Source organism: Eleutherodactylus coqui, chromosome 5, assembly GCF_035609145.1.
Source record: "Eleutherodactylus coqui strain aEleCoq1 chromosome 5, aEleCoq1.hap1, whole genome shotgun sequence".
Taxonomy (NCBI): Eukaryota; Metazoa; Chordata; class Amphibia; order Anura; family Eleutherodactylidae; genus Eleutherodactylus; species Eleutherodactylus coqui.
This window is the reverse complement of record NC_089841.1, coordinates 59,304,310-59,318,745: the sequence shown is the minus strand read 5'-3', so window position 1 is coordinate 59,318,745 and position 14,436 is coordinate 59,304,310. Positions and strand designations below refer to the sequence as shown.

The window sequence follows — 14,436 nt, the reverse complement described above, 5'->3', positions numbered from 1 at the left end:
TAAAGTGCCAATGGACACTGATGCCCATTAGCAGAGCCCATGTGGTCTGAGCTCTGCAATCAGCCCCATTGTTCTTGCAGTACAATATCAGCGCTCCCATGGAGAACACAGCGTGTGGTCTGTTATTTTTTCCTCCAGTTGAACGATGGATTTTATGCTCACCTTAAAATCGTTCAGTTGAAGAGTGAACAATGGTAGTTTTTACCCACAATGATTGCTAAAAAGCCATTGTTTGAACAAGTTGAGCGATTATTGTTGTGTCTAAATGGGCCTTTACAGGCCAAATTCCATATATACAAGTAATCGCTCAAAAGCTGTTGCTCAAGCAACCTTTGAGAAATGTCACTTACAGTGCAAGATGATCGCTCAAGATGAGTGATCACCTTGGGCTGCCAGCGGAGGATGCAGAAGACAAGCGGGGTGTCCCCACTTGTCTTCTGCTTCCAGCTGTTCCCCCGCTCTGAGAACACGGCTGTTATACAGCCCAGCGCTCGGAACGGAGGATGCAGAAGACAAGCGGGGTGTCCCTGCTTGTCTTCTGCATCCAGATGTCTTCTGCATGGAGCACTCAGCTGTTATACAGCTGAGCACTCCGTGCCAGGTATGAAGAAAAAGCTGGACCGCTCTGTTCTTCATACTCAACCAATTATCAGTGACTGGGCTACAGCTGAAATAGTATCAGCTGTATCCTGCTGTGAATCCCTGATAAGCCTCTTTGTCTTTCAGCACGCTGAAAGACAATGATGAGCGACGGGATAACAAAAAAAACTGCACAAAGTGTGTGCAGTTACACTATTATCGCTCAAAAGATGGCTTTTGTCGATCGTTGTGTCTAAATGGGCCTTTACATGCAGATAATCTTTCAAATGACTGACAGATTTAGCAATCAATTTGCATCAAGTGTTAATGGCCATTAAAGGACCTGCAAGAGTTGTTTGCAGAGCCCATTTAAACATGCCCAGCTGTGTAAACAGCTGCCTGCACATTCCATTGTTCTCTCCGTGGTGTGGGTCTATTGAAAGATGAAGGCGTTTGTCTTCAAGTAGTTGAATGGGTTTTAAGTTTCTTTAAAATAATCGTTCAAATGAAAACTGAACGATTCCTGCGTTCATATGTAATGAGTATTGCTCATTTCTGGTCATTTGAACTAATTTTGAGCATAGTGTGAGTGAGTGAGTGAGTGAGTGAGTGAGTGAGTGAGTGTTGGTATTTCAGATGGAAATACCCCCTTAATTGTGACATTGCAGCAGCTGCTTCTAGTAAAAGACCTGCGTCTGCTTCCCATGAAGGATAGCCAGCAAGCCGCTGACAGAACATGCACGTCCACTAACAGAAGAGCACCAACTGCGCATGCTCCCAATTGCCATCTTCTGGTTCTGCCCACCACAAGGCAGACATTGACAGGCAGTGCATAATGTCATCAGCAGACATGACAAGCCATGCCAAGGCTCAAGCAAAAAAAAAAAAAAAAAAAAAAAAAAAAAAGAGAAAAAAAAGCTCAAGTATATTATAGACTGTTATGACACTTTATTTCTTTAAATACATTAAAAAGTCCCAGAATCCCCCTTAATGCACACAAAGACAATGATACAGAATATGTAGTCCAAAGCAGATCCATTCTCCCTTAGAGATAATCCTAGAACCAGGGTCGTCCTCCCCAGCAGGCTGTATTGGGCTTCTGACAGGCCTAAAATTGGTGGAGGTGTAGTCACCCTGTAATGTGACCCCATAAGAGGGTGTTGTAGCCGGGGATTCACATGTACTGTTCTGTATGAGGAGCTTTAGGTCATTCGCCTCTTCTCCGGTAACACGAACTCCATCATGTCCACCTTCCGGTTCAGCTCGGCCTCTGTCTCTTTCTAACAAAATATAAGAATCAGCCATTACTTGTACCAAAGTTCCAAAAATATAAGATCTGCCAGGAAACTAAATACACATTGAGAAAATATGAAGTTTCAGGTCTGCAAACCAGAATTGAGGCAATTTATTATGAGCATCTTATGCTGAAAAGGGGATTTCAAAGACTAAACAATTGATTGCCTATCCTCAGGAAAGGTAATCAGTTGATCGGCGGAGGTCTGCCACCCAGGATTTCTACCAATCAGCTGGTAGAAGTGACAGCAGTTGGGCTTCGTATATCAGCTGAATCCAGAGCAGTGGTCCACCTCTGGATTCTGCAGCTAGTACTGCCTATAGCATGCTATGATAAAAGGCATTTTCCCGCACACGGGCAGAAATACATTGCGAGTTTCTGCTCACGGAGGAGAAATCGCAGCATGCTGCAATTCTGTGCAGACTCCGCATGGACGGCTTCCACTGAGGTCAGTGTAAGGTGTCCGATCTGTGGCCCTTCCATAATCATTGTGGAAAGGTTGCAGTATCTGTTATCTGCACTGCTCACATGTGCGGATGCAAAATCTGCAGCAAAGAGGAGAAATTCTGGCAGGTAAGCAGGGTCCCTACATGCAGAATCTGACCTGGCTGTGCGCATTTGGCCTTAATGGGACTGAGCTGTTTCAGGCCAGGACTTGTGAACGTGACATTAGAGGCCTAAGAGGCCGCAGGGCTCTATGGCCCACCATGGCTTCTTCAATCTGTAGGCATCCTGATCAGCAGACCCCAATCGGATACTGATTGGCTCTGTAAGTAGTGAAACTATGGAACTGAGGACAGGGTGATGGTGAACTACCTAAAACAGCGCAAAAGGGGCCAGGGTGCCTTTAAGAGTTACAACATTAGTCACTAATTAGAGAAGGGTTAGTGATCTGGGGATTAGTTCTATTTTCTGTAGTTCTGCCATCCTCAAGTCACTAGTTCCAGGTCCAACAGTCTGGCCAACAGTCTTCAGCGTATCTAACCCCACAATGCTTTGGTAGTATTAGACTAGTGTACTATACCTGCTCTGATTGACCAGAGATGTTCACATGAGCAACACTGGCCAATCAGAGTTAGTGTATAGTGTGTGTTAGTTAGAAAGTTGCTGCAGCCATCTTGGACAGACAAAACTGGGGCCTGGAACAGGTGGATAGGTAGAAGACAACAAGTGCACTTTATTACATTCATGTCTGAAGCTTCTTACATATGGATTCCATCCCATTACTTACAAGCTCCCTCTTGGCTTCTTCGATCTTCACCTTCACCAGGGATGGGTTCTAGAACAAAGCACAGCAGTAGGTTGGAAGTCAGTACAATGACACTTAGGGGCACTTGTGTGTTGCCCCCACTGTTTATAGTGCTGTGTAGCCGAGTGGGACTGAAGTGTGATGACAGCGGGCTGTGTTTTATAACAGATATCGGTGCAGACCAGCATCAGATATCCAGCCAAGTTAATACAAAGGCAAGCTAAGCACAAGTCACAAAGTTATCCAAAATGGCGAAGACCATATGTGAAGAGGATGCAGAGGTTCCTCCTCTGCAATGCATATTAAATACAAGACATTGCTTACGGGCGCCAAGTCCAGGTAAGATTTAAGCTTCTCCTTTGTAGCCGTGGATTCTTCTTTCAGTTCCGTCAGCGTCTGTGAAGACAGAATAAAGTTCTCTATACAGAAGATGTCCAACGGACTGCCACCCAACCATCCCTCCTGGGCTTATACAGGACCAGCTGTCCTTCAAGTGAATGAAGGCGGGCAGACCGAACCATCTAACCTGCTCCGCCTCCATTTGCAGCAAACCAGATTTGCTCATACATTGAGCAGTGCCAGTTTACACAGTGGGAAAGTCATTGTTTTTTTAGCTCTGCTGAAGCCCAACTGACTGACAGGTGAGCACTTTCTTGCCCAGTGACCCATCAGCGGCTGCAAGGAGGACCACCACATGATGTCAGACAATCGTCACCCCATGTAAAGTCCTCTTTACACTCCATTTACATGGGACAGCTGTTGGCCAAATGTTCTTCACGAGGGGGGGGGGGGGGGGGGTGACGTCACTGCTAGCTGTTTGCGCTCATGCGCAACATTGACAGGCAGACCATTGCTCACTGACTTCTCGGAGCTTTTAGACGCAGCGAGGAGTAGACAGTTTTATGCTGGTTGAAAAGGAGTGACAAGTAAAAAAATGGCTTAAGACCTAGTGATTATTGTGCACTTTTGTCCAAACAGTGATAATCCTCCTGTGTAAATTGCCCTTTAGGCCTCTTCCCTCACACGCTACAAGCTGCATGCATGTGAAGCCCATGCTTTCCTTTACATTGTCAATGTCACATGCTACAAAACATGGCTATTTTAGTGTCTGACTGTGAAAGTTACTCTTACTTGCCTAAAAACTAACAAGTTTGGTGGTCGTGCCCCCCAGTATACAATTGCCTAGCCACATTTACCATCATCACTAAGGTGATAAGTTATAAAGTACTTCTCCTGCTCCATCAGATGTTCCAGTTGCCCTTCACTTCATGACAGGCCATATAATATTGGCTGCCAGAAGTCAGCGCTAGAATGTAGAAGTAGTCAGGCTCCCTCTTTTGGAACTGCAGAATGTACTCCAATTTGACTCCAGCATGGAGGAGGTCATCAGTACTATTGAGGCACGATGCAAGGTTTATGGTACCTTGGGATTGTTGGATAAAGTACTCCACCCCTGGGCTTCACAATTCTTTGACCCCCAGGTCTCTATGTGATCTACTAGAATTCCTAGAGCTCCAACAAGTCACTGGATGCTTCACTCCATATCCCAGTTTTCCCTATGACAACTGCATTGTAAGCATAGTCTTTACTACACTGTCCCCGATGCAGCCCTGCCGTTGCAGGTGGAGGATGGCCAGATAGCATGTGATCAGAAGAGATCTTGTGCTACCCTCAGGGTGCAAGTGCATGCCCTGTTGTGTTAAGTACCCCATAGCCAGGATGTACATTTATGCCCTGTGGTGTTGAGTTAATGACAGCGTGTAATATCACATTTCAAATACCAACCTCAGACATAGCCACCAGTGACTGATGGGTTAATGAGTCCTCCATACCCACTGATTTCAGGTGATCCTACAAAAATAAATGTGATTTCAAACTTTAGCACATGGAATATTACAAGGAAAAAAAAAAGTCTCCGCTATAAAGACTCTGCTCAGCCCTGTGCCACCGCCACTGCTTGCTGCCAACCCCTGCTGCACACATTCAACTAATTTAATGCAACGTTACAAGTGGTCTTTAATTTGTTTTCTTTTACCCCATTACACGGCTATCCTGTTCCTATGATGAAAAGCAAGCTGGTGACAGCCCTGTTACGGTAGGCCAACTTCACACGGGTGAGTGCGAAACGGTGCCATCAATCCCACTGCTCCTATCTGCTCCGACCTCTGAAGTAGTCGGCAATTGTAACTGGACACAGCTTGTGTTGAATTCAACGAGACCCCAGCCTGCAGTTACAAGCGCTGGTCACTACACAGAGGTCAGAACAGACTTACCCGCTTCTCCGACTCCTGTGCAGTTGCGGTGCTGTCAGCAGGCATGCAATCAGCTGAGATCTCAACCGATCAACCATTGATGACCTATCCAAAGGATGGTATTCTCCCTAGAAAACCCACTTTAAGTGTTCTGAGAACTTTGAGCAGAGTATGATATTTATGTAATTAGGGGAGGGCCACACTGACCGTAGAAGCCTGGATCTTGTATTTGTATTCTTCAGATTTCACCTTCAGCTTCTTATGGTTTTGTAGTCTGATTTCCGCTCTGGCCTGCTCTGTACTACAATGATCCTCTGCTTTTTTGAGATCCCTTAAAGCAAAAAGATAAAGTTAATGACACCAACTTCATGTACAATCCCCACATGACTTAAGCCCCATTTATACAGGACAAATATCAGGCAAACAGGAGCGAGTATGGTTGGCTTACAGCAGGGCAGCTGGAGATTTCACTTCTTACACTTACGGGAGTCTTAGAACATGCTTCTCTGAAATTGGACTTGGTGCAAAGTGTTTAAGTATAAAGACATAAGAAAATAAAAAATAAAAAAATCTGATCAACTGCAGGTCTTGCTCAACCACCATTAGACCCTGGTAGAATGCAGGAGGCCACACTGCAACATGCGCAAGCTAAGTGTTCCATGCCAACTAGTATCCCGGTACGTCCTGGCAGCCTGGTACTTCCCGCAACGGGGCGTACCGGTACATCCTGGAGATAGCGCTAAATCTTATGTGATCCCGCGCTATCCCGCAGCGGGAGTCGGCTGTCAGTCACAGCCGGCGTCCCGCTGCATCAGTGTGGGGGGGGGGGGGGGGCGCATCAGAGATGCGCCGCCCGCTGTTAACCCCCCTTCTAAGTAGATCGCGGCAGGGAAAGAGTACAGAGGGATCGCGCTCCTTCTGTGTCTCCGGCCGGAACTCGCGATGTCATCACGAGAGCCCGGCCTGTCGCCATGGCAACAGGACGCCAGACACTGGCGTCCTGTATTGCCTGTGCCTATAATCGCTGTATAAGCGATAAGGCATGGCAGAGCAGTAGCTCTGCCATGCCTTATAACAGCGATCATAGGCACAGTGTTGTAAGTCCATCAGAGGGACTCAAATAGTATAAAAAAAAAAAGAAAGAAAAGAGTAAAAAGAAAAATGTAAAAAAAAAAACAACTTAAAAACCCTTTTATGCTTTTTCTATTAGCATAAAAGGGAAAAAAAATTAAAACCCCACATATTTGGTATTGACGCGTCCGTAACGAAGTGTACAAAAAGTTGAACACACTTTATTTTGTACGATAAAAAGCGTAAAAACCAGTGCTAAAAAACAGAGGCAAAATGCTAATTTTTAGCATTTTGCCTCCCAAAAAAATGCAATAAAAGTGATCAAAAAAGCCGTACATTCCCCAAAATGGTACCAATAAAAACTACAGCTCGTCTCGTAAAAAATAAGCCCTCATAGAGCTCCGTACATAGAAAAATAAAAAAGTTACAGGACTTTGAATGCAGCTATAGAGGAAAAAAAATTTCCAAAAAAAAGGGGGTTTTATTACAAAAAAGTGTAAAAACCTAAAAATATAACAATTTTGGTATTGTTGTTACCGTACCGACCCGCAGAAAAAAATTTAGTGTGTCATTTATGCTGCATGATTAACGCTGTAAAAAAATAAAAAAAAAAAAAGAAAAATCTATGGCAGAATTGATGCGCTCTCCCTGTTATCATAAAAAAAAAGTTTAAAAATTTTACGATATTGTCTATGTACCCAAAAGTGGCACCGATAAAAACTACAGCTAGCCACGCAAAAAACAAGCCCTTATACGGCCGCGTCCACGGAAAAATAAAAAAGTTATGGCTTTTGAAAAATGGAGATGGAAAAATACAAAAAAAAAAAAAAAAACAAAACGCTTGGTCCTCAACGCCAAAATAGGCCGTGTCATTAAGGGTGTATACAGCCACCCAGCTCAGATTGGGGAGGGGATGATGGCTAGGTGGCTGTATACTAGTTGGCACAGAACACTTAGCTTGCTCATGTTGCAATGTGGCCTCCTGCATTCTACCAGGGACTGCAGGTTATCAGATGGTGCATTTTTGGCTTAGACTCCTATGGGAGTCTATGGTGCCAGTAGGCAAAGGGAGGGAGTTTAGCTGCACACAGTGCCAGAACAAAGGGAACCTCCGCTATGATTCCCTTCAGCCCTTTCTCCAGCAGCACATCTTTTCTGTCAGTCCTGGCCAGGTGAACGGCCAAAACCACTTGTTTGATGCTTGTAACTTCAGTGCATAAAACTGTCCATTCAGACAATTTCCTACAGTGCTGGTTGTGATTTTTGATGCCTGTGTGATGGAGACCTCAGGCTGTGTTCATTGTGCAGTGCTGCGCAAAATGTTGCAGCTACCAGATTTAAAGGGCCAACACCACACAACCAAGAGCACTTGGGAACTTACTTTTCCAGGGTCTTCTCTAGCAACATAGCATTTGTTAAATGCCTTCTCAGGTTTCTCAGCTCCAGTTCCATTTCCTGATTGCTGGCCTCAGTCTTCGCCAGATCAGCGCTCAGCTCGTTGACAGCAGGAATAAAGCTGCGAGGACATAAAAGGCTGTCAGCAACATTAGTGACCTGGCAATTTCCTAATTTAACAGCAGCACTAATGAAGAGCTATAGCTGTCCAAATATTTTAATTTAAGAGTAGTATAGCAAGAAGTAAAGGTGTCTTGCCACGTGTATGCTGTAAAAACAGAATTGAGTTCCCCTCCCCCATTTCACTCCAATGAGAAATTTAAGTTTGTTTATTATATTTTTTTGTCCCCCCTGCCCCCCCCCCCCCCCCCAAAAAAAAGCACAGGATCTTGTTTTCAGGGGATGTCTTATACTTACCTAGCAGGTGCCGTCTGAGTCTCTCCTGCTGCTCTCTGGAGTTCCAGTATGCTTGCAGTCCTCAACCGCTGACAAAAGATCGCTTACTGGTAACTGGGTTTGTAAACCCTGCCTCCAGGAAGCAATGGCTTTGATTGGTTCTCGAGTGCCATGGCTCAGCCAATCAATGCAGCACTTGGAAGAACCAATCACAGCCATCACATTGGTTCTCAAGCACCATGGCTGAGCCAGTCAATGCAGTGCTTGATGAACCAATGCAATGGCTGAGATTGGTTCTTGAGTGCTGTGGCTCAGCCAATTGGAGCCATCACTTCCTGGAGGCAGGGCTTTCAAACCCTATTAGCAGGAAGCAATCTTAGCAGCTTAGGACTGCAAGCAAGCGTGCCAGAACTTGGAGGTCAGCAGGAGGGACCTAGACTGCACCTTCTAGGTATTTTTTTTTTTTATGTAGTGTAGCTAGGGCTTATATTTCAAGCCCCCTGAAAATCAGGGTAGGTCTTATTTTTGGGGAAACAAAAATAAGACCTTGGGAATCAAGTCTATAGTATAATTTTTTAAAGCATCCTTAAAGGGTTAAAATAAGCACAGTGCTATAATAAAGCCTCCTGCAGAGGTCACGTATACCCGCTTGTACCTGGTGAGTGCCGAATCCTTTAATTCTAGCACCATGCAGCTGTCAACTAGTTGATTCAAGTAAGTGTTGCCTGTACGAGACAGGTTGGCATAGGAAGGACCCAGACTCTCCTTTAGCAACTCCTGAAGGTGCATGGCTGTAGGGATAAGACAGATCACATGATGCTCTAGGTCTATACCATTAACGAAGTGCCATGGAGTAACCACAATACTCACTGCTGCGACTCAGCACTGCAGCCCCACTGTGGTCCCATTGATTCCTGTGATATCACCAGAAGTCAGGTGACTGCTGCAGAGTCACCACCGATTCCCCATGGCATCAGCACTCCTCAGCACCATGATGCCAGGATTTTGGGAACGTGACAGTGCAGCCCCTGACTGGCTGCAGCAGTCACAACAATGGGACCACAGAGAGGCGAGTACTCCTCAGTTTAAAAGGGTTTTCCAGGGAGAATACTACTGATGACCCGTCTTTAGGATAGGTCATCAATAGCTGATTGGCTGGGGTCTGGCGCTCGGATCTCTGACCGATCAGCTGAGTGGGCACATGCAATCAGCAACACAAATACCCAGAGGTCAGAGCAGAAACAGAAGTCTCCACGCTGATTTCTGTACTGGCTGGCGCTTGTAAGTTATTGAAGTCAATGCAAGCTGTGCCTGCAGTTACAAGCACCGGCCACTACACAGGTCAGTGCAGAGGCTTCCACTCTGACCTCTGCATTTGTGACGCTGACAGCACATCCCCGCTCAACTGATTGGTCGGTGTCCCAAGCAACCCAAGCAATGGACCCCAGCTGATCAACTACTGATGATGTATCCTATAAACAACCCCCCCAGTCATGTGTTCTTCCATTTCCTCTGCCCCCTCAGATCTGCTCTTATGGGGCCATATAGATGGGCGAGGTCTGAGCACAGTCACCTTCAGCTTTGATCTCATCACTCTTCAGTTTGCTGTCCTCTAAGATGAGGGTTACATCTTTTTCACGAACTTCATTCCACTCGGCCAGCTGGTGGAGCAGATCCACCGTGCGGGTGTTCACCTCGTAGGGCGGCATCGTCCTCTCACCAAACAGGCTTTGCAGCCACAGGATAATCTGCCCAGTAGCACAAAATTAAAGGGTTAATTGTGGTATTAAAGGGTTAATTGCAGTATAATAAGTGGTTATCCAACTCTAATATATTACAAGTTTCATTTTTTTCACCATTTAAGACTGACCACCATTTAAATCTGCAAGCCAAAATTAAGCTTAGAAGCGGTTTTGCCGCAGAAGCAGTTCTGCTGCAAAACCGCAACGGAAAAACTGCGGCAAGACCGCAGCAAATCCGCCCTGTGTGAACCCTGCCTTAAAGTGACGCCGTCCAACACAGGGAAATAGTTGCAGCACACCAGACAAATAGGAGAAAAAAAAAAAAACAAAAAAAAACACTCACTAGAGCTGTAGTCTTGTAGATGCAGAGCTGAGGTTAGACGTAGACCCTTCGTCCAAATAGTATCAGAGCAGACATAGATTACTTCAGCAGCATCAGGGGTTTTTAAAGAGATGGATAGATTTCGTTGAGGTCAAAACTTCACCTTTATTCCATTTCGCATAAAATAACAGCTGATGAGCGGTTTATTTACAACTTCAAGTTGTTTTAAAGATGTGCTGCAACTATTTCCCTGTTTTGGACTGTTAGATTTTGGACCTAAGATTGCTTGCACCCAGTATGAGCTTGGGCATTTCAGCTGTGGTGGAGGAGGGGGCTCCCCAAGTTATTGATCGTTTCGCATATACCAATGATGAAGCCTCAGGAGGCTGGAATCGGCACACGTCATAGGCGGAGCTACGCGATGATGCGTAGAAGGGGGCGGAGCCAGAACACTGCTGCTGCCAAGCCGAAGGCAGAAGACCCTCTGCGCAAGCGCGTCTAATCAGGCGATTAGACGCTGAAGTTAGACGGAGCCATGGAGACAGGGACGCCAGCGCAGGGAAGGTAAGTGAATAACTTCTGTATGGCTCATATTTAATGCACAATGTATATTACAAAGTGCATTAATATGGTCATACAGAAGTGCTGAACCCCACTTGCTTTCGCGAGACCACCCCTTTAACTTTTTTCCTTTAAATTAAACTATTGAATTTATGTTTGTTTTAGTCCCCCAATTATGCGGTTGTTCATCACTATGATAGTACACTGCATTACTTATGTAGTGCATTTTACTAAGCCTATGACAGCAGCCTATTAGGCCTCACCTCCACCAGAGTCTAGTAGGCTGCGCTACATGGCAGACAGGGAGGCCTTTGTCAGGCTTCTGGATGCCATGGTAACTTGCAAACACACTGCAGGGTGCCCAAAAGGGTCCCCTTACCACTGTCATCTGCTTGCAGCTGTAGTTGCCATTGACTGACATGTAAGGGGTTAAATTGCCAAGATCTCAGGTTTCTCCCGTTTGAGCAGGAGCCCAGCTGTCAGTCAGCATCTTAAGACCCATGTACAAGTTTAAAGCCCACAAGTGACCACTGTAAAGAGGCATATTGGCCACCAAGGGGTTAATGCAGCAGGCCAAGTCATGCTGCGAGTTTCCCCAAAAGATTTCACTCCCTTCTATTGAGCAGCACACAACTTCCACCAAGCCCACATGTAGTACCAGCACATTGTACAAGGGGGTTGTTACAATTTACATGGATGTTCCCTAACGGAGTCACTTCAAGGCTTGTAGCATTTTTTGCTGTCAGAGACAAACCTTGATGGAGCGCTGTCAGCATGTCAGACAGGCTCCTGAATATAGCCAAGAATCCTCATTCACAGACAGCAAGCAGGGATCCTGAACGTGTTGAGTAACTATCCAAACTTTAGAGAGCTGCAGAACTTCACAGCAATCAGAAGTAAAAGGATGACATTATCTCTAGTGCTATATTATATGGTATCATATTAACCACTTCATCACCACTGGCACGCAATACAGTCCTATAGCCATTCTATGCAGTCTCTGGAAGCAGTGTCCAGAATGCTGAGACCCGTAGTCCCACTACATCACACCCTCTCCGCTGCCCTTTACCTTGGTGCTCTTCTCGTCCATATCTGCAACACTCTAAACTCCCGCCACAGCCCCTTTTTATGGGGACTTGTATGACAAGTGTCAGTCCAACCACCAATCAGCATTGAAAGATTTGTCATGTGATACAGCGCGCGTTCTAGGAGATCGGCCATGTTGGTTGAGGCAGAGTAGAATAACCTTAGTGGAAGTCTGCTCTTACTGCGCATGCTCGGATCTCCGCTATTTCCTATCTTAGTGTTTGATGGCTGGGACGCACAGACCAGAACATTGGGGTCCCGTCCGCATATATTTTATTTCATCCCCACTTCAGTAGCACTGAGCAATTCCAGCAACCTCATTGGTTGTTGCGTCCCGTTCAAAGATCAGAATTTAGGATTCATGTGTGGGACCCCCAGATCAGAACATGGGTGTTCTGCCCCCCCCCCCCTCCCATGAATAGAGCTACTGCTGGATGCCACACCATTTATATTTATGGGAATGCCTAGATCGGCGCTCACCCATTACATCAGTACCATAGAGAGAATTGGAGCGACAGTACGCATGCGCCGGACCTGGCACGTTTACCGGACGTGACAGGTTCATAAGCCACGCCCCTTCGTGCCCATTGGTCGATTTTATGCATATGTAATTAGTGCGCCCTAGGTTGATTTTGCTGATATTTTAGCCTATTTTCCCGATGGATTAGCGGGTATTTCTAGCGGAGGATGACGGGAGTGATAGTATAAGAAGGAGCTTTCACAGTGCCGCGGGTCTCAGTATAGTCGCCCTAATCTAAGAAATCCGCAGCTAGACGACGTATATAAGCGCTCAGACCGCCATAGACGACGTGTTGTATGAAAGGAGAGAAGGTTAGCGCTCCCCTTGACAAGGATGGAAAAGGCCGTCAGGCCTGACAACACACATACGGTTAAGGCATTGCCACCTACTTCGTGGCATCTCTAACCATGTTTTTTTTTTACCCTATTAATATTAATATTATAATAAGCAGGATTATTAACCCCTTCCTGCCACCGTCATTTCTGTTACTGTTATTATTTAATTCCTACCTTCCAAGGGCTGTAACTTTTTTTTTCCCATTGACTTGTTGTTTTTTTTTGTTTTTTTTTTTAAAAATCCTAACTTTTACTTTTCCAGTTCCAAGTTACACGAGCGCTACTTTTTTGCACGGTACAATTTAACCATTGAAATGTATTGGAAAACTTAGAAAAGTTTGAAATTAAAAAATAATAATTGCACCATTTCTTTGGGGTGGTCTTGTTTTTACGGTGCGCATGGTGCAGTAACAAGGGCATGTTATATTATTCTATGGGTGGATACGATTATGGTGATACCAAATTTGTTTATTTTTTTTTTTAAATACAGTATTGTTTAAATAAAATAATTGTAATAAAAGTTACTTCCTGTCGCCATCTTCTGACTTCCCTTTCTTTTTTACCAGCTTACCTCCTCTCTCCTTCCCTGTTTGCAACTTGAAAACGGCTGCCGCTATACGCTCGTGTGAATAAGCCTTATTTTGTAGTCAGTGGTGCTGTGGGAGGATTTTTGACACCGTGAGTTGTAGTTCCTATAGGTACCATTTTGGGGTGCATGTCTCTTTTTTGATCACTTTATATTTTTAGGCCTCATGTCCACGGGGGAAAATCAGGCCCGCTACGGATTCTCCATGGAGAATCCGTAGCGGGTCCCTCCTGCCCCGCGGACATGAGGCTAAAAAATCAGAATAAACTTACCCGCAGGGGTCCGTGCGTGTCTTCCTTCCGTCGCGGCCGGATCTTCTTTCTTCGGCCAGCGGATGTGCTCGGCACGTCGGCGGCGTGCCGCGTGCATGCGCCGGGCACATCTGCCGGGCCGAAGAAAGAAGATCCGGGCGTGAAGAAGGGAAGACAAGCACGGTCCGCTGCGGGTAAGTTTATTCTTATTTTAGGTCTCCCCCGGACCCGGACGGCTTCCATAGGCTTCAATAGAATCCTGCGGGAGCCGTCCCCGCGGGAGACCCACACAAAAATGGAGCATGTCCATTTTTTTTCATGCTCCAAATTTTTTTTAATTCCCTTTTATTGACCATCCGCGGGTATTTATCTACCCGCGGGTGGTCAATGCATCCCTAAGGGGTGCGGATCCGCGCGCGGGAGAAGAGTTAAAATCCGCTGCGGATTTTAATTCTTCTTTTCCCCGTGGACATGAGGCCTTATTATTTTTTATTTTTTTCTTTGTTTAGTTTTTTAATGTTTAGGCAAGTTGACAAAAAAAGTAATTCTGACATGGCATTTTTTTCAGTGTTCACCATGGGGGATAAATAACGAAATATTTTAGTACTTCAGCCTTTTATCAGTGACACGAATTATATTTTCTTATTGCTTGTATTTTAGATGTAAAACTAAGTTTTTTTTGTATTTTAAGATTTTTAAAAATTTTGTTCAACTTTTTTTTCACAATAGATATAAAAAGTCTACACACCACTGTAAAATGTTTTTGTCATTTCAGATTCATTTCCTCCTCCAATGTG

General features: G+C 45.2%; 1 protein-coding gene and 1 non-coding gene across 2 annotated transcripts; one reads left to right on the top strand and one right to left on the bottom strand.

The window, feature by feature from the left end:
• Positions 1-1,513: 1,513 nt before the first annotated feature.
• Positions 1,514-12,015, bottom strand: HAUS1 (HAUS augmin like complex subunit 1). The gene is made up of 9 exons (XM_066602598.1): positions 11,931-12,015; positions 9,810-9,984; positions 8,892-9,027; positions 7,827-7,961; positions 5,582-5,705; positions 4,908-4,973; positions 3,447-3,518; positions 3,105-3,152; positions 1,514-1,859 (listed from the first exon to the last, which is right to left on the bottom strand). The coding sequence occupies exons 1-9, from the start codon at positions 11,949-11,951 to the stop codon at positions 1,782-1,784; spliced, it is 855 nt and encodes a 284-aa protein (XP_066458695.1). The 5' UTR covers positions 11,952-12,015; the 3' UTR covers positions 1,514-1,781.
• A 741-nt stretch (positions 12,016-12,756) lies between these two features.
• Positions 12,757-12,884, top strand: LOC136630995 (U6atac minor spliceosomal RNA). The gene has a single exon (XR_010792996.1). It is a non-coding gene; the product is annotated as a U6atac minor spliceosomal RNA (small nuclear RNA).
• Positions 12,885-14,436: the final 1,552 nt, after the last annotated feature.